Source organism: Vidua macroura, chromosome 24 (assembly GCF_024509145.1).
Source record: "Vidua macroura isolate BioBank_ID:100142 chromosome 24, ASM2450914v1, whole genome shotgun sequence".
Classification (NCBI taxonomy): domain Eukaryota; kingdom Metazoa; phylum Chordata; class Aves; order Passeriformes; family Viduidae; genus Vidua; species Vidua macroura.
In genome coordinates, this window is record NC_071594.1 from 1,827,543 (window position 1) to 1,841,345 (window position 13,803).

Genomic DNA, 13,803 nt, shown 5'->3' on the forward strand with positions numbered 1-13,803 from the left:
GTTCCTATACTCCCTTCCCAAAGCATGTCACTGGGAGGCCACGGCAGCCTGGGATAATTCCAGCAAAGAGGAATTTGCTTCCTGATGGGATGTGCAGCATGGCTTGCTGTCACGAGCCATGGCCACTGGTGCTCCGGCACGTTCTCGCTCCCATGGCGTGGCTTCCAGGACAGCCGTGTCCGTGAGGGGAGCCCTGCAGGGCCCCGGCAGCGTCTGGCTGCCCACACAGCCCTAAAGCCTCACCCCGGTTCGGCAGCGCTGCGTCACCTTCTGCTCTGTGTCAGTGCTCGTGTTCACAGAGTGAGTGTCCCCTTTGCTCTGCCCCATGCTTTCCTTCCCTTTCAACATGAGCAGGTGGCACCAAGCTGCTCTCAGAAGGAAGGACCCACCTGAGAGCTCTCCCTGCACCATACGCTGACAGAAACAACTTCCTGCCACCCTGGAGGAGGTTCCAACTCTGTTTCTATTTGAAGCTTTGTGTTTCTATCAAGCACATACCTTTGACAGGACCATTGGCTTGTGCTGCATCTTCTGCTGCATGAGTAGCACAATGATATGGTGGATTCTTGCTGTAAAGGCTCTTCTCTCAGAGAGGAGAAAATAAGCGTGGATGTGTGAGCCAGGAGGAGAAGAAGAAAGGATTGAATATGTCTAAATTCCAAACTCTGTTCAGTGAGCAGGTAGGAACCTTTAACTGCACAGAGACTTTCCTGTAATTACAGAATTGTGGTTTTCAAGAGAGATAGAGGCATGAGCAGTTTGTGTTGGTCCTTCAGCTCTGCAGATCACTGCAAACCTGCAACTTCAGCCCATGGAGTAAGAAGACAAGGTGGTGGCCCCTAGTGGCCTCAGTTTGCAAACAAACTGCTCTGGAAAGCAATTAATGAGGGAAGGTGCCTGTAGGTCTGTTGGACACAGCCAGAGCACGTCCAGTTCAGGTGGTCTGGAGCTGCAGAGCCAAGAAGCCAAGGCAGTGAAGAAGGAGAAGTGCTGCTGGAGGTTGGACATGTTCTCACACTGCCTTGAGAGACATGAGCTGAAGGAACCTGTGGTCCAGCTGAAAATGAGCTTCAGGTCCTTGAGAGTGGTGCTGACTCTGCTCTCTGCCTGTTCTTGCTGCATCGGACAACCAAAGTGGCCTTTTGTTAGTAGAACAAATAGACAAGAATTTGGAAAATCTCTCTTCTGAAGTGCTACCACATTTTGACTAGTTTTTGCAAAACCTTAAGCATGTCATGAGTACCTCAGGGCACTGTGACATGTCTTGTTTGACATCTACTCAAAAAAAAAGGAATATAAAATCTCTTAAGAAAGAAGCACTGAATTGGACCTTTCCAAAAGGAAACTGTTGTGTCCACTTTCATGATACTTTGAAGTGGGAGAAACAGCCTTGCTGTGTTTGCCTGGAGGGAGATAACGGCTGCAGAGCATCCCTGTTAGTCACTAGTGTGGGAGTTGAGCCAGGAAAGAATCTACTCATTCTGGCTGGACTTCCATTCTTGCTCCTTGCACTACCTGAGTAGCTGTTGTGCAGAGTTAGAATTTCCTTTAATGTGGAAAGCAGCAAGTGGAAACAACCAAACCTGTCAAGTGATTAGGTCTCAGGTTGTTTTTGGGAATTCTTCCCACTAGTCTTTGAATCCAGCAAGACTCACATCCAGCTGTTGGATCCAGGGGTGTCTGTGTCCAGTTGTGCACACGAGATGTCCTGGCCAGGGCTGTCCTCTCCTTGCAGCTGACTTCTGAGGAAGAGGAGGCAGAGGTGACAGAAATGTACAGTACTTCAGCCTGTATTTGAGAGAATGAGCTTTGTTCCTGTCTGGAGTGTGACCCCTGCTACCAAAGCTATAGAGAAGTGAAGAGGAGCAAGACAGACTTGGTAACTTCAAGAACCTTGGTGGCAGAGCTGCTCCTCTGACCTGCTCTTGCAAAGTTGACAGAGCAGTGCAGCATTTCCTGAGTGCACAGTTTGACTGGAGATCTAGAACCTTGGCTGAGGCAGGAGAAAGAAAATTAACATTTGCACTGAGCTGAATTCAATGCCAACTGCCCGAGGTCCCAACTTAACACAGCAATTGTTCTTGAAGGTCACAGAAGCTCCTTTATTCCATAGCAATGCTGCAGCTCCTGGCTTCAGCCATCGTGCAGACTCTGGGCGTTTTTATTTAGTGTTGCAGGCACAAAATCTGTTAATTGAAGGCAGGTACAGAGAACTGAGAAACCGCTTTTGCTAAGCCAAGTATCAAGCAGAGTGATAAGCAATCACAGCGGTATCATCCAGATCCTGCTCTTTGCCCTTGGCCTCAGTCCCAGCTTCCCAGCCTTTGCTGGATTTGGTGCATAAACAGGAGCCTGGCCTACCTGCAGCACACACACATTTTTACATAAATGATCCTTTCTGTGGGCTGTGCAGCATGTGGAGGCTGAACAGCAGCTGATGGGACCATGCTGAGGTTCCATGCTGTGCTGGTGTGGAAAAACAAAGGTGGTCTCTGAAATGATCACAGTCCTTTCCACCTCACATAGCACAACGCCCCTACTATGTATGTTAGATGCTTTCTGCCAGTGAGCCCTGTTATAAAACAGAGGGTCTTTGTTATCTGTGTATCATAAAATCATGGAATATCCTGAATTGAAAGGGACCCACAGTCCAACCCCTGGCCCTGCACAGGCACCCCAACAATCCCACCCTGGGCATCCCTGGCAGTGCTGTCCAAACACTCCTGGAGCTCTTGGGGCCGTGCCCATTCCCTGGGGAGCCTGAGCAGTGCCCAGCACCCTCTGGGGGAAGAACCTTTTCCTAATACCCAGCCTAAATCTCCCCTGACACAGCTCCAGCTGCTCCCTGGGTCCTGTCCCTGCTCACAGAGAGCAGAGATCAGAGCTACCCCTTGGGAGGAGCTGCAGCCCCCAGTGAGGTCTGACCTCAGGCTCCTCTTCTCCAGAGTGAACAGACCAAGTATCCTCAATCATTTTTGGTGCCATCAAAAGAAGTGACTATTCCAGTACAACCATTTTCCAACAGCTCCTGGTGTGATGTATCACAGGACATCTGTGCCATGTCCATCTGTCCTCACTGAGCACAGTGGAGGTCAGCAAATCTTGGGCAGGTGAAGAGATGGATGGATGGATGGATGGATGGATGGATGGATGGATGGATGGATGGATGGGCTATGGTGAGCAGGGATCTCACTGCTGAGGTGTCACTGCAGCTTTCCTGCAGTTTGTTTGCTGTAGCTCTGTCTTGGGATCTGTTGATTATCCAGTGTCAGAACTGTGTTTGTGTGTCCCAGGACTGCTCTGTCAGTTTGATGATCTCAGGGCCTCAAACCCCATCCTTTGCTGGCTCCCTGCCTTCCTGTCTTGCTTCTCTTGGTTTTGCAAAGCTGTTCAAAGAGGTGTCTTCATTCCATCATGGAGAGTAAATGTAGTGCTTTTGGGCAGTTAAGAACGGAGCTGATGGTTGGGGGCTATACAGAGTGCTTCAGTTTGTACAGGAGTGAGCCCTTGGACAGAATGTCCTGGGACACAGCAGATTCCTTGTCAGCTGCAGTCAGCTCTGGGTCATGCAAAATCCCAGAGTGGTTTGGGTTGGAAGGTGCCCTTCTCATTTCACCTCCTGCCATGGGCAGAGACACCTTCCACCATCCCTCCAAGCCCTGTCCAACCTGGCCTTGGACATTGCCAGGGATGGGACGGCCACAGCTTCTCTGGGCAACTGAGTAGAGCAGTTTGGGTGGATGGTCACTGTCTTTATGTCACAGTAGATTCTTTCATAGTGCTCCTTGTTCAGGACAGACAGCACCTCCCTTTGAGTGCTTTTTGGTAATGAAATGGTAGAAAGGCACCCTCTTATAGACCATAGACCCTTCCCTCTGTCTTTTTCTGCCACTAAGTGGACATGGGGAGGAATATGGTGCTTTGTGGGACTGCTTTGGTTTGGGACTGGGATTTTGTCATTTGAATTTACAACTCTTCTTGTGAATGTTTCCTGCCTGCCCCTGACCAGTGTTGGGGCTCCCTCCATCATGCAGGATGGGTTCTTGCTCAGGAGGGGTTCTTGTTTTCTTGTGGCCCAGCTGCCCAACCTTTCAGGAGGGAGGAGGGCAGGGATGTTGCTCAGGAAGCAGCTCCACAGCTCTTGGTATCTCCTGGCACGCGCAGTGGTGTAAATGTCCAGCACATGAATTCACTTTGGCATTACTGGGAACAGTGTCATCCTTGTGGCCCTGGGATGTCTGCATGGCTTGTACCATTTCCCTGTTCTGCTTCATCATGGCTCTTATGTTCCCAACCTCCCTTTGCTGCTGTACCTGTGCAAGCCCCAGTTTGTACCCATGTCCAGTTTGTATCTGTGCCCAGTTTGTACTTGTGCAAGCCCCAGTTTGTACCCACACAGTTTGTACCCGTGTCCAGTCTGTTCCTGTGCAAGCCCCAGTGTGAGCCTTGATCTCTGCCCTGTCCTGTGCCCCTCACTGTCACTAGGAGTGCCCTCCTGGCACATCCCCACTGTGGGAGATGCTCTCATTCAGGCTCCTCTTCCTAAAATGAGCAGTTTAAGAGGTTCAGACTCGTCCCCTCTGAAGGTCAGAGATAAATTGAGCCCTGAGACAGAGAAGAGTTGAATCTGTGCAGGGATGAGAAATCCCCCCAAACCACAGAGGTTTTGGCAGGACTGAGCCTGGGCAGACCCAGGAGCATCATTCAAGGATGAGAGACACAAGCAGACACAGTACCTGTCTCCATGATCTGCTGTGGGACAGTGACACTTCGAGGTGCTTCAGTCTGTGCCTTTGGGATATTCCAGGAAGTTCTGATTTCTCTTTGCTCCACACAGCTGCTTTGGTTTTTAGAGATACATGAAGAAAAGGAGTTTTAAAGAAATTCTCAGTTCCCAGCAGTGCTTTCAGAGCCTGTGTAGGTGTTAAGTCACTGGTGATAGGTCTAACAGCAGTTCCCAAGTCCCAGGGCTGTCTGGGTAAACTAGAATATAATCCTGCTTTGTGGTGGGAAATCCCTGTATTTGACCTTTTTTAAGACTTTGGGGGCCCCTGGAGAAAGGGCTGATTCCCAGAATATCCTTGGTGTATTGTCAGGCTTTCCCCATCCAGCACTCACTGCTACTAATTTCTTTTATTCTTCTTTTCTTTCACTGCCTATGGACTAAACTCCCATTTCTGTGCCCATTCGTTTCCATGATGTTCTCTCTGTATTTCTCTGTCCACTCCTTTCACTCTCTGCAGAATCTCCACCAGCTCAAACAGATTCACACTCTGAGGCAGATGAATGAGCAACTGCTGGCCGAGAACAGGGCTCTGACCCGGGTCGTAGCCAGACTTTCTCTGCCCGCCAAGCCCTCGGAATCAGAGGAGCTGTAGCTGCTTTCCCTCCGGCTCATCTTGCCTCCCTCTTCCACTCTTCCAGGCAGGTCTCCGCTCCTGGCCAGGCGCTTCCCGCTCGCCTCTGCTCTCCAGGGTGTCTGGTGAAGCTTGTGGCTCAAAAGCTTGTGGCAAAGGATCTCCAAATTCCAAGAGCATGGTGCTGCTGCCACGGCAGGGCTTTGCTGGAGCTCTGCTCACCCTGCTGCCTCTTGCTCTGCTTGGCAGATGCTGCTGCCCTTGCCAGCTTAGCACTGGGGAATGGCTTTGGGGTGGCTTGGCAGTGCCAGCAGCTCCTTGCCTGGTACTTTGCCTTGAAACAGAGCCCACAGAATGGTTTGTGTTTGAAGGGGTGTTAAAGTTCATCTCGTTCCACCCCCCTACCATGGGCAGAGACACGTTCCAGTAGACCAGGTTGCTCCAAGCCCCGTCCAACCTGGCCTTGGACACATGAAAATAGGTGATTTATGCTACATGTCTGCTTATAATATAATTCTTTTTTAAGTGGACTTAGTTCAGGGAGAAGCTGGCACTCAGCAAATCAGATTATCCAAAGTCAGGAAGTTTTCAGGGATGTTGTGAAAAGCAAACATTTTAGACAAAAAGGGTATTTTTAGAAAGACTACAAACTGAGTTGTCCTCAGCAGGTTTTCTTGGTCACTTGAACAAAAGGACAATCTCCTTTCCTTATTTTAAACTGAAATTTTTGAGCATGAGTCCACAGGCTCAGCACCCCCCCTGCCTCCTGTGGGCTGGCACAGAGTGGGGGATGCAGCAAGAGCCAGACCAGGAGGGCTCTGTGTTTTCATCTTCTGTTTTAAATCCAGTGCAGGACAATTACTGGTGGAAACCCAAGGATGAGTCTTCCCTAAGCTTTGCCCTCACACATCACACAGTTAAATTGCATCTCTTCCTGCTACTTCACTGGTTCAATGCTAAAATAAAGCTGTAAATGCTCCTTTCCTGGGGCCCTACCTGTCCTTTGCAGGTTAGTAGGGATATTCACATCCCTTGGGAGACAAGAAGTTGTGTGCTCTTGTGGGCTGGAAGTGGCACCACAGAATAAAAAAATCTATTCTTAGAACACAAATTATATCAAGGCTGATTAACCATAGAAACAAACTAATCAGGGGAATTATGGCTTCCCCTCTCCAGGAGTCTCAGCTCAAGCCCACATGTGTGTCACAAGGGCCAGGAGAGTTGGGTGTTATATTGTGTGCCCCGGATTGTGCAGATGGTCAGGTGAAATGATCTCGCAGCCTTTCTGCTTTTAATCTGTGGAACCATCCTCCAACCTGACCCTGCCTCATTTCTTCTCCTAAACTGTGAGTTTAAGTTATTCTCCTTCCCCACATACTTTGAGATCTGAGAGGGAAAATTGGGCAAAATTATTTCCAGACTCAAAGAACTGATGTTCCATAACCTGCAAGTCACCTCTCCTCTTCCCAGGACGTGCCCATGTGATCACTGCCCTTCCATCCCCCCTCTGTCTGGCTGAGGCTCATACTTCCCTCCTCACTTACATGTTTGCAGTTCCCTGCCAGTGCCCAAGCTGGGGGAGAGCCATGGTCTGTGAGCTCTGCTGATTTATTTTCACCTCTTTTAGTAGGTCTAGCACAGGATGTTGCTGGTGTGTGTAAACTCTGCCTCAGTGGTGTCTGTGGACATCACAGCTGTACAGTGATGTCACTGGTTTAAGCTCTGCCAGTTGTTCCACACTCTGGCAGCAGTGCTTTTCAGTGAATCTCATTTTCCTGAGTGTACATAGTTTCTGAGGAGCCGTGTTCTCCAGTGCCCCAGCTTACACACAGCCCTGCTGCTCAGAGCAGCCTCCGGCCCAAACCAAGGTGACGCCGATGCTGCATCATGGTCAGCTCTGCCATTCCCTGGAGCTGGCCCACATCCCTGCTCACCATTCCTGTGAGACATCTATAAAGCTGCTAGAAACTTCCAGCCCTTCCAGCCTGTTCCCATGGGGTTCATTTCACCTGACTTGAGACTACTCTGCTTCAAAGGGAGGAACGCCCTGGGCTTGTATTGTCTAAGGCTGATGTGCAGCTTTCAGGAAACCTCACTGGGCACTGGTGGAGCTGGGTTATGACCAGGAAGCGTGTCCAGAGGCACTTATTTCACATGTACTTACACTCCTTCATTTTCAAATAAGTGACACAGGTTGCACGAAGCCCCCCATGAGGCACAGCCCCATCAGGCTCCAGCTGAGCCCTGGGATTGGAGTGGTTCTCTCTCGCATAGTTTCTGGGAACTGTGACAGATTCTCTCTACCAGAACAAGTGTCAGGACTTCACATGCCCATTATCACAGCAATGGGCACTGCAGAGCCAGCCCAGGCAGTGACAGGGGCCTGACAGGACTGCCCAGTGGGTGGTGGGGCTCTTGCAGGGCACCGGGAGGCACCAGTGTGAGTGGCAGGTGAAGCTCAGGAGGAAACAGAGGAGTGCAGAGATATCAAGAGCTCTGCTGTGTCTCTGAGGTCCTGATCACTTTGGTGATGGTGATGGCAATGCCTCTTCTTTGGCCATGAGGAATGGCACAAGGAGCCACGAGTGCCGTTCTGGTGACAGCCCAGCCATGGTGATGCACCTGTCACACCAGCACTGGGTCCTGGGAAGCGCACTCAGCATCACTGGCTGGAGCTCTGGGCAGCCCAGCACATGGATTTACCCTTCCCACAATATCCCACCATGCAGCACCAACCCCTCTTCCCTCTCTAAAAAACCTCCCACCTGAAACATCCACCAGCAGTGCCCACAGGAATGGAGTTGGGTGTGTTGGGGCCCACCATGGCTTGGCCCAGCCATGGAAGAAGGGAATTGCCTGGTGGGAGTTGGTATTGCCCCAGGAGCTGCCCACACTCAGAGCTGGTGGTCATGGAGGGACTAGAGGTGGAGCGGGGCAGAACATTGTGGTCAAAGCTGAAACACCAGGTTAGGAGGAAGGAGAAGATTTAGTGCAGATTTTTCATTTGAGGGAATTCCTCCAAGATGCCCCTTGGCAGACAGAAGTCGTGGCTGAGCTCATACAGGTGCCATGTGTGTGATCCTGCTGTGCCCTGTCTGCCCCTGCAGGCTTGGGGCTGGTCACCCTGTGATCTGCTGGCACCCGTGGTGGGAGTGACTCCTTGTGTGTCATACCCCAGACAGGAGCAGGGGTCTCCTCTGGTGCCCAGTGGCTGGGAACGGCCCACGGAAAGTCACTGACTGCAGCACAGGAAGTCAGCAGGGCTTAACAATGGGAAATGCTGGAAGGGTCTTGTTGAAGCTATTCTTCTCTATTTCCAAAGGCTTTTGTCTGTTGCAACCTCAGTTGAGCACCCAGGAGGTACCTCCAGTGTTCTGCCATTCCTGTGGCCTTGGCACTGGAGACAATTACACATCTGTAGGATCCCAAGGAGATTTGTGGGTATTCTAAAGAGATTTGGCAAGGTCCAGTCCTAAATGAAGATTCCAGACCTTTGGTTTCCCTTCTAGACCTGGCAAAATGGAAAAAGCATATCAGGAAAACCAGCTGTACTTGTCTGCTGAGCTGTATTTAGCCTCTGGGCACAGGTTTGGGATCAAACAGCTCAGAAATGGTTCCTGCCCTGCTGGTCTGGTCCTGACCTGCTGCTGGGGCTGTGGCCTTGCTTTGCACCAGGGGCTCCCTGGCTCGGGAGCCCTGGTCAGTGCTCCTCTCACCCCTCACGCCTGGCAGCCAGCTTGTACAAGCTCTGGAGATGCTGCAGAGCCGTGGAAGTGTGCTGGGTGGAGGAGATGCAGTGTCCCCTCTGGCCCCCTGAGCCCCTCTGATCCCACCTTGTCTTTGTCTCTCCACAGATTTTGACAGAGCTGAAGTCGGACAACCAAAGGCTGAAGGATGAGAACGGAGCCCTCATTCGTGTCATCAGCAAACTCTCCAAATAGGAATCCAGAGCAAAGGAAGGACAAGGAGGGGTGTCCTACACCAGCTGCCAACCCTACCACCGAGCCCTACTCCCTTTTCTTCCTGTCACGTACAGCAAGTGTTTCAGCCGTGGGATCAATGTCACACCTGCCTTGCCCTGCCCTTTGCTGTACATTCCCTTTCTACCCCTATTTCCCCCCAACACACCCCCTGCCATTTTATTTTTTTTAATTTATGCATGTTGTGGTATCTCGGACATTTTATGCAAGGGAGAAATGTGAGGACTGGGTTTGAGCTGCCAAAACTTCTTCCAAAAGCTCAGTATTTGGTTTTGGACTCTGACCTGGAGTGGAAGCTCCTACTGTAAAAAGTGACATCTGAAGAACTAATCCAGCATATCCAAACCCTTTACAGGTGGGAAATGTGAACATGGGCTGGGACTCTGAGGATGCACATCAGCCCGTTGAGATGTGGGACTCTGGTTAAATGTGATGCTGTGAAAGCCACCAGAGCTCATGTTTGTCACAGGCTGATGAGCTGTTTTGCACAGACACCTTTTCTTCTTGCCCCAGTAGACTGAGACTTCTATCTTAGATAAGATTTTGAACCTGTTCAGTAACATCAGTGCTGACAGTGTCAGACCTGTATCCCTCACCCTCCCTTTCCCCCACAGCCTGGGTGATCCTGTGTCACGTTGTGTCCTTCCAGGGCTCCTGTCTCTGTGGTTGGTAGCATCCAGTCGCCACCTGGATATTTGTTCCTTGGGACAGGATATATCCCAGGCACTTGCTGAGCTTTCTGAAGGACAAACTTGAACCCCTGCAGACCCTCTGCTGCTCTCACCTGTGTGTGAGCAGGAATCATGCCCGTGCCAGAAACCAGCCTCGTCTTCCCAAAAGCCATCTGGGACATTCTCCCGCTGCCTCCCTGAAGGCAGAGCCCCATAGCAGAGCCTGGTCTGGTATTTGAGGTACCCTCCCTTTGATTAGCAGCAGGATTTGTAGACAAAGAATGCCAGCATCCTGTCCCACACACCTTGGAGAGGTCAGGGTGTGTCAGTGTCAGAGGGACAAGGAGCTGCTGGGAACTAAATTACCATGATGAAAGTCTTCTGACCTGTCAGAAACTTGTGATAAGCTTTGACCTGGAAGGAAATCCCCAGAAATAATCCTCTTTAATGTTACATGCACTCTAAACAGTTTGGAATTGTTCTCTCCCATGGGCATTTAGACATTGGCTCCTCTCTCCGTGCTGTGGGACTGTTCACGTCTGTTCAGCTTCCTGTTAACAGACTCCTCTCAAACAGTACCTTCCCTCTCAGACACGTCCTGCTGTATCCAAAACCTTCTCCCATCTACATCCTTCCATATTTGTCCTTTCATCCCCTTTGTCCCTCAACTCCCCAGGCTCTCTCTGGCCAAGGGCAGCACTTCTTGGTCACTGAACCTGGAGGTGGCCATGGAGCAGCTCTACCATGTTCCTGAGCAGCTCTGCTGGCTCCGGCTGGGACTCTCCACTACCAGAGAGATGAGATACTTGAACATGAGCGGAATACTTGAGCTTGCTCAGCAGGGTAAAACTTATCTCTGTTGGGCAACCCTGGGCTTTTTCAAACCTTTTGCTGGTTATTGCCTCAGAAAGCATCTCTGTTTTCCTCTCTCTGGGGTTTTCTCTCTTTGTTTTTTTCCCCCCCTAATTCTCCATTTTCCCCCCCTTCCCCTCCCTGTCCTGCCTGTTTCCACCTCTCTTGCTTTTCCTGGAGCTGCCAGTTCTCCCCAGGCAGCTCTGACCACAAGTTGCTCTTCAGCTGGTGGAGCCGTTTGTGCAGCTGAGGCACCGTTTCACTGAGGCCCTGCCTCTGCTGCTGAGCTTTGGGAGGAAGAGACCAAAGCTGGTAAAGGCATCAGGGTTTCTGCAGAGCACTGCCTAAGCCAGGCATCCTTTTTATATTCCTTGATTTTAACCCTGCTCTATTTAACAGCTTTAAGTCTTGAGATCCAGTCAATGCTTCCCCTGCACGCCGTTCCCTCTTGGTGCACTCTTTCTGTGAGTACTTCTGCCGTTCTTGATGTTTTCTCTCTTGGTGACCGCTCCTCGCTTCAGCCTCGGGCTCTGCTCTGGTCAGGAGATCGGGGATCAGGAGCCCGGTCCCGTCTGTGCCACGTGGAGGAGGAGACGCTCCCCAGCCGGGCTGGCACCTCAGGCCATGCATCCCGGCAGGATGAGGAGGAGAGTTCAGAACCAAGATCCTGTTCTTCTCACAGGCAGGTTCCTGGCAGCAGGAAGAAGCCTGGTGTCTGTTTTAGGGAGAGGGTTCAACCCAATCTGACAAATCCATCCCGCACTGATGTTTTGCCCCTGTTTTTGTCACCGGGACACTCATGCGCTTTTTCCCAAGGAGCAGAGTGCAAAGGCTGTGGGAGGCTCGTTCCTCTGAGTGGCCCCTTGCAAAGCCAAACCACTTTAGCTGAAGTGTCTGCTTAGCACTGGATTCTCCCGAGCCCTGGGCCCCCACAGCTCAGAGTCCCTGATCAGCCAAAGCTGTGAGTGTCTCGTGGTGACAACGCGACTGCAAATCAAATTCTTGAGAATGGATTTTTTTTGTCTCACTTCATGCCTGACATAACCAGTGCACTGAGGAGGTGACAAAGAGGACACCTCAAACCCTGTGCTTGGCGCAAGGTGCAGAGCAAATAGGTTTTAAAATTGATCCCTCTTGGAACCAGAGCATTTGCCAGACATGGTCTCCCTTGGGGAACATGAGCTTTTTTTTCTAAGCAATTGCTTGGGGTGAGTTAATTTTTATTGCTTGGGGTGAACCCACCTTGTTGTGGCTGCAAGTTTGGTGATGGCTCTTTGTAAATAAACTCCTTGGAGAAGCAGGACTGGCTGACGAGATGGGGAGAGAATGTATTTTTATGCAACTTTTGAGTGGCCTTTCAAACCCTGAGATGAATGATTTGTTTTACTGGTTGTTGTTATATAGTATTATAAGTATTATGTGTTTGAAAGTTTGGGAATAATATTCACAGCTATGATGCTTGTAAACACAACAGTATTTATAAATGAATAAAGTAAGAGTTGATAAAATAGAAGCTTTGACTTTGCTTCCATCTTTCTGGAATTGCAAGTTGTTTGTGCTAATATTCCCCGTTTCTCCCGCAGTTCTCATGGCATAACAATAGCCATCATCCATAAAAGCACAAACATTTTGCAGCTACAGTACAGGTGCCTTTTCAAGGGAAGCTGAAATGAAGGAATTGGGATGCACATCCCTGAAAAGCGGGAAGATAAAGCAGGAGAGGGTCCCATCTCCTCCTTGGCACCACACTGGGGATCAGGCCCATTTCCCACTCTGCTGGCAAGCCTTGCTTTCGCTCTGCTCAGAAGCTTGGTCAGCACAAAGTGTGGCACAGGCAGGAGGTGGTGCCACATCTGGGAACCTGTGTCTCAGATGAGGCTGCTGGAACCTCCACATGTTCCAGTCTTCAGAGGTGGTTGGTGCAGGTTGAGGTGTTCTCTTAGGGTGGGGGGTGTCCAGCATCCCTGTGGAGCAGGATGTGACTGTGGACCAGACTCAGTGTGCCAGGGGCAAAGAATTCTGTGGAGACCTTTGGTATTTCCCACCTGTGCCCCATGTCTGGTCCAGCCTTGCTCAACTGGGGTTCAAGGCTGCCCAGAGCACAAATCAGAGGGAGCTGGAGGGCTCAGGCTGGAGAAAAGGAGGCTCAGGCTGGAGAAAAGGAGGCTCAGGGGGACCTTCTGGCTCTGCACAACTCCCTGACAGGAGGGGACAGCTGGGGGATGTCAGGCTCTGCTGCCTGGGAACAGGGACAGGACAAGACAAAATGGGAAATGGCCTCAAGTTGTGCCAGGGGAGGTTTAGGTTGGATACTGGGGAGAAGTTCTTCCCTGAAAAGGTTGTCAGGCAGTTGCACAGCTGCCCAGGGCAGCGGCAAAGTCGCCACCCCTGAAGTGTTCAAATGGTGTGTGAATGTGACACTTGGGGCATGGTTTAGTGGTAAATGTGGCAGTGCTGGCCTAACAGTTGAACTCCATGATCTTAGAGGGCCTTTCCAACCTAAGTGATTTCCTGATTCCGTGTTTTGGGGGACCCGAGCCCTTGTGAGGTTCCACCCACACCTCCATCCCTCCATCACCCCTGGGCTCACTGCCCTGGCTCTTGCCCCTCACCATGGATGCTCCGTGAGCCCCAGCAGCAAGACCAGAAGAGAACCAGCTCCTTTCAGCTAATTTCTTTAATAAGGAGACGTAAATAATTACAAAATAACCATCAAACAATCAGAGACGGAACGACAGAGTCCACACGAGGGGAAGGGGCATTAAAAGCAGCTTCCGCCGGAGCCGAGCGCTGCGGGGCTGGGACGGGGCCCAGTGGGGCCGGCACTGCGGGTCCAGGAATGGGCAAGCCTGCGACTCCCAAAGGAGCTGGCTCCTCCCTCCCAGATCAGGAGAAAAAAGGAAAAGGAACCCGAGCAGGTTGCCAAGACTCGTGGATTCACTT

General features: G+C 50.9%; 1 protein-coding gene across 4 annotated transcripts in view; it reads left to right on the forward strand.

Annotated features, from left to right (window-relative positions):
* Positions 1-12,373, forward strand: part of PPP1R12B (protein phosphatase 1 regulatory subunit 12B) — a 132,806-nt gene extending 120,433 nt beyond the window's left edge. For all 4 annotated transcript variants that reach the window (XM_053998295.1, XM_053998296.1, XM_053998297.1 and 1 more), the window contains one exon: positions 9,212-12,373. In XM_053998295.1, coding sequence (XP_053854270.1) covers positions 9,212-9,298 — 87 coding nt within the window. In that variant the 3' untranslated portion in view covers positions 9,299-12,373. The remainder of the gene's footprint in view (positions 1-9,211) is intronic.
* The last annotated feature ends 1,430 nt before the right edge of the window (positions 12,374-13,803 follow it).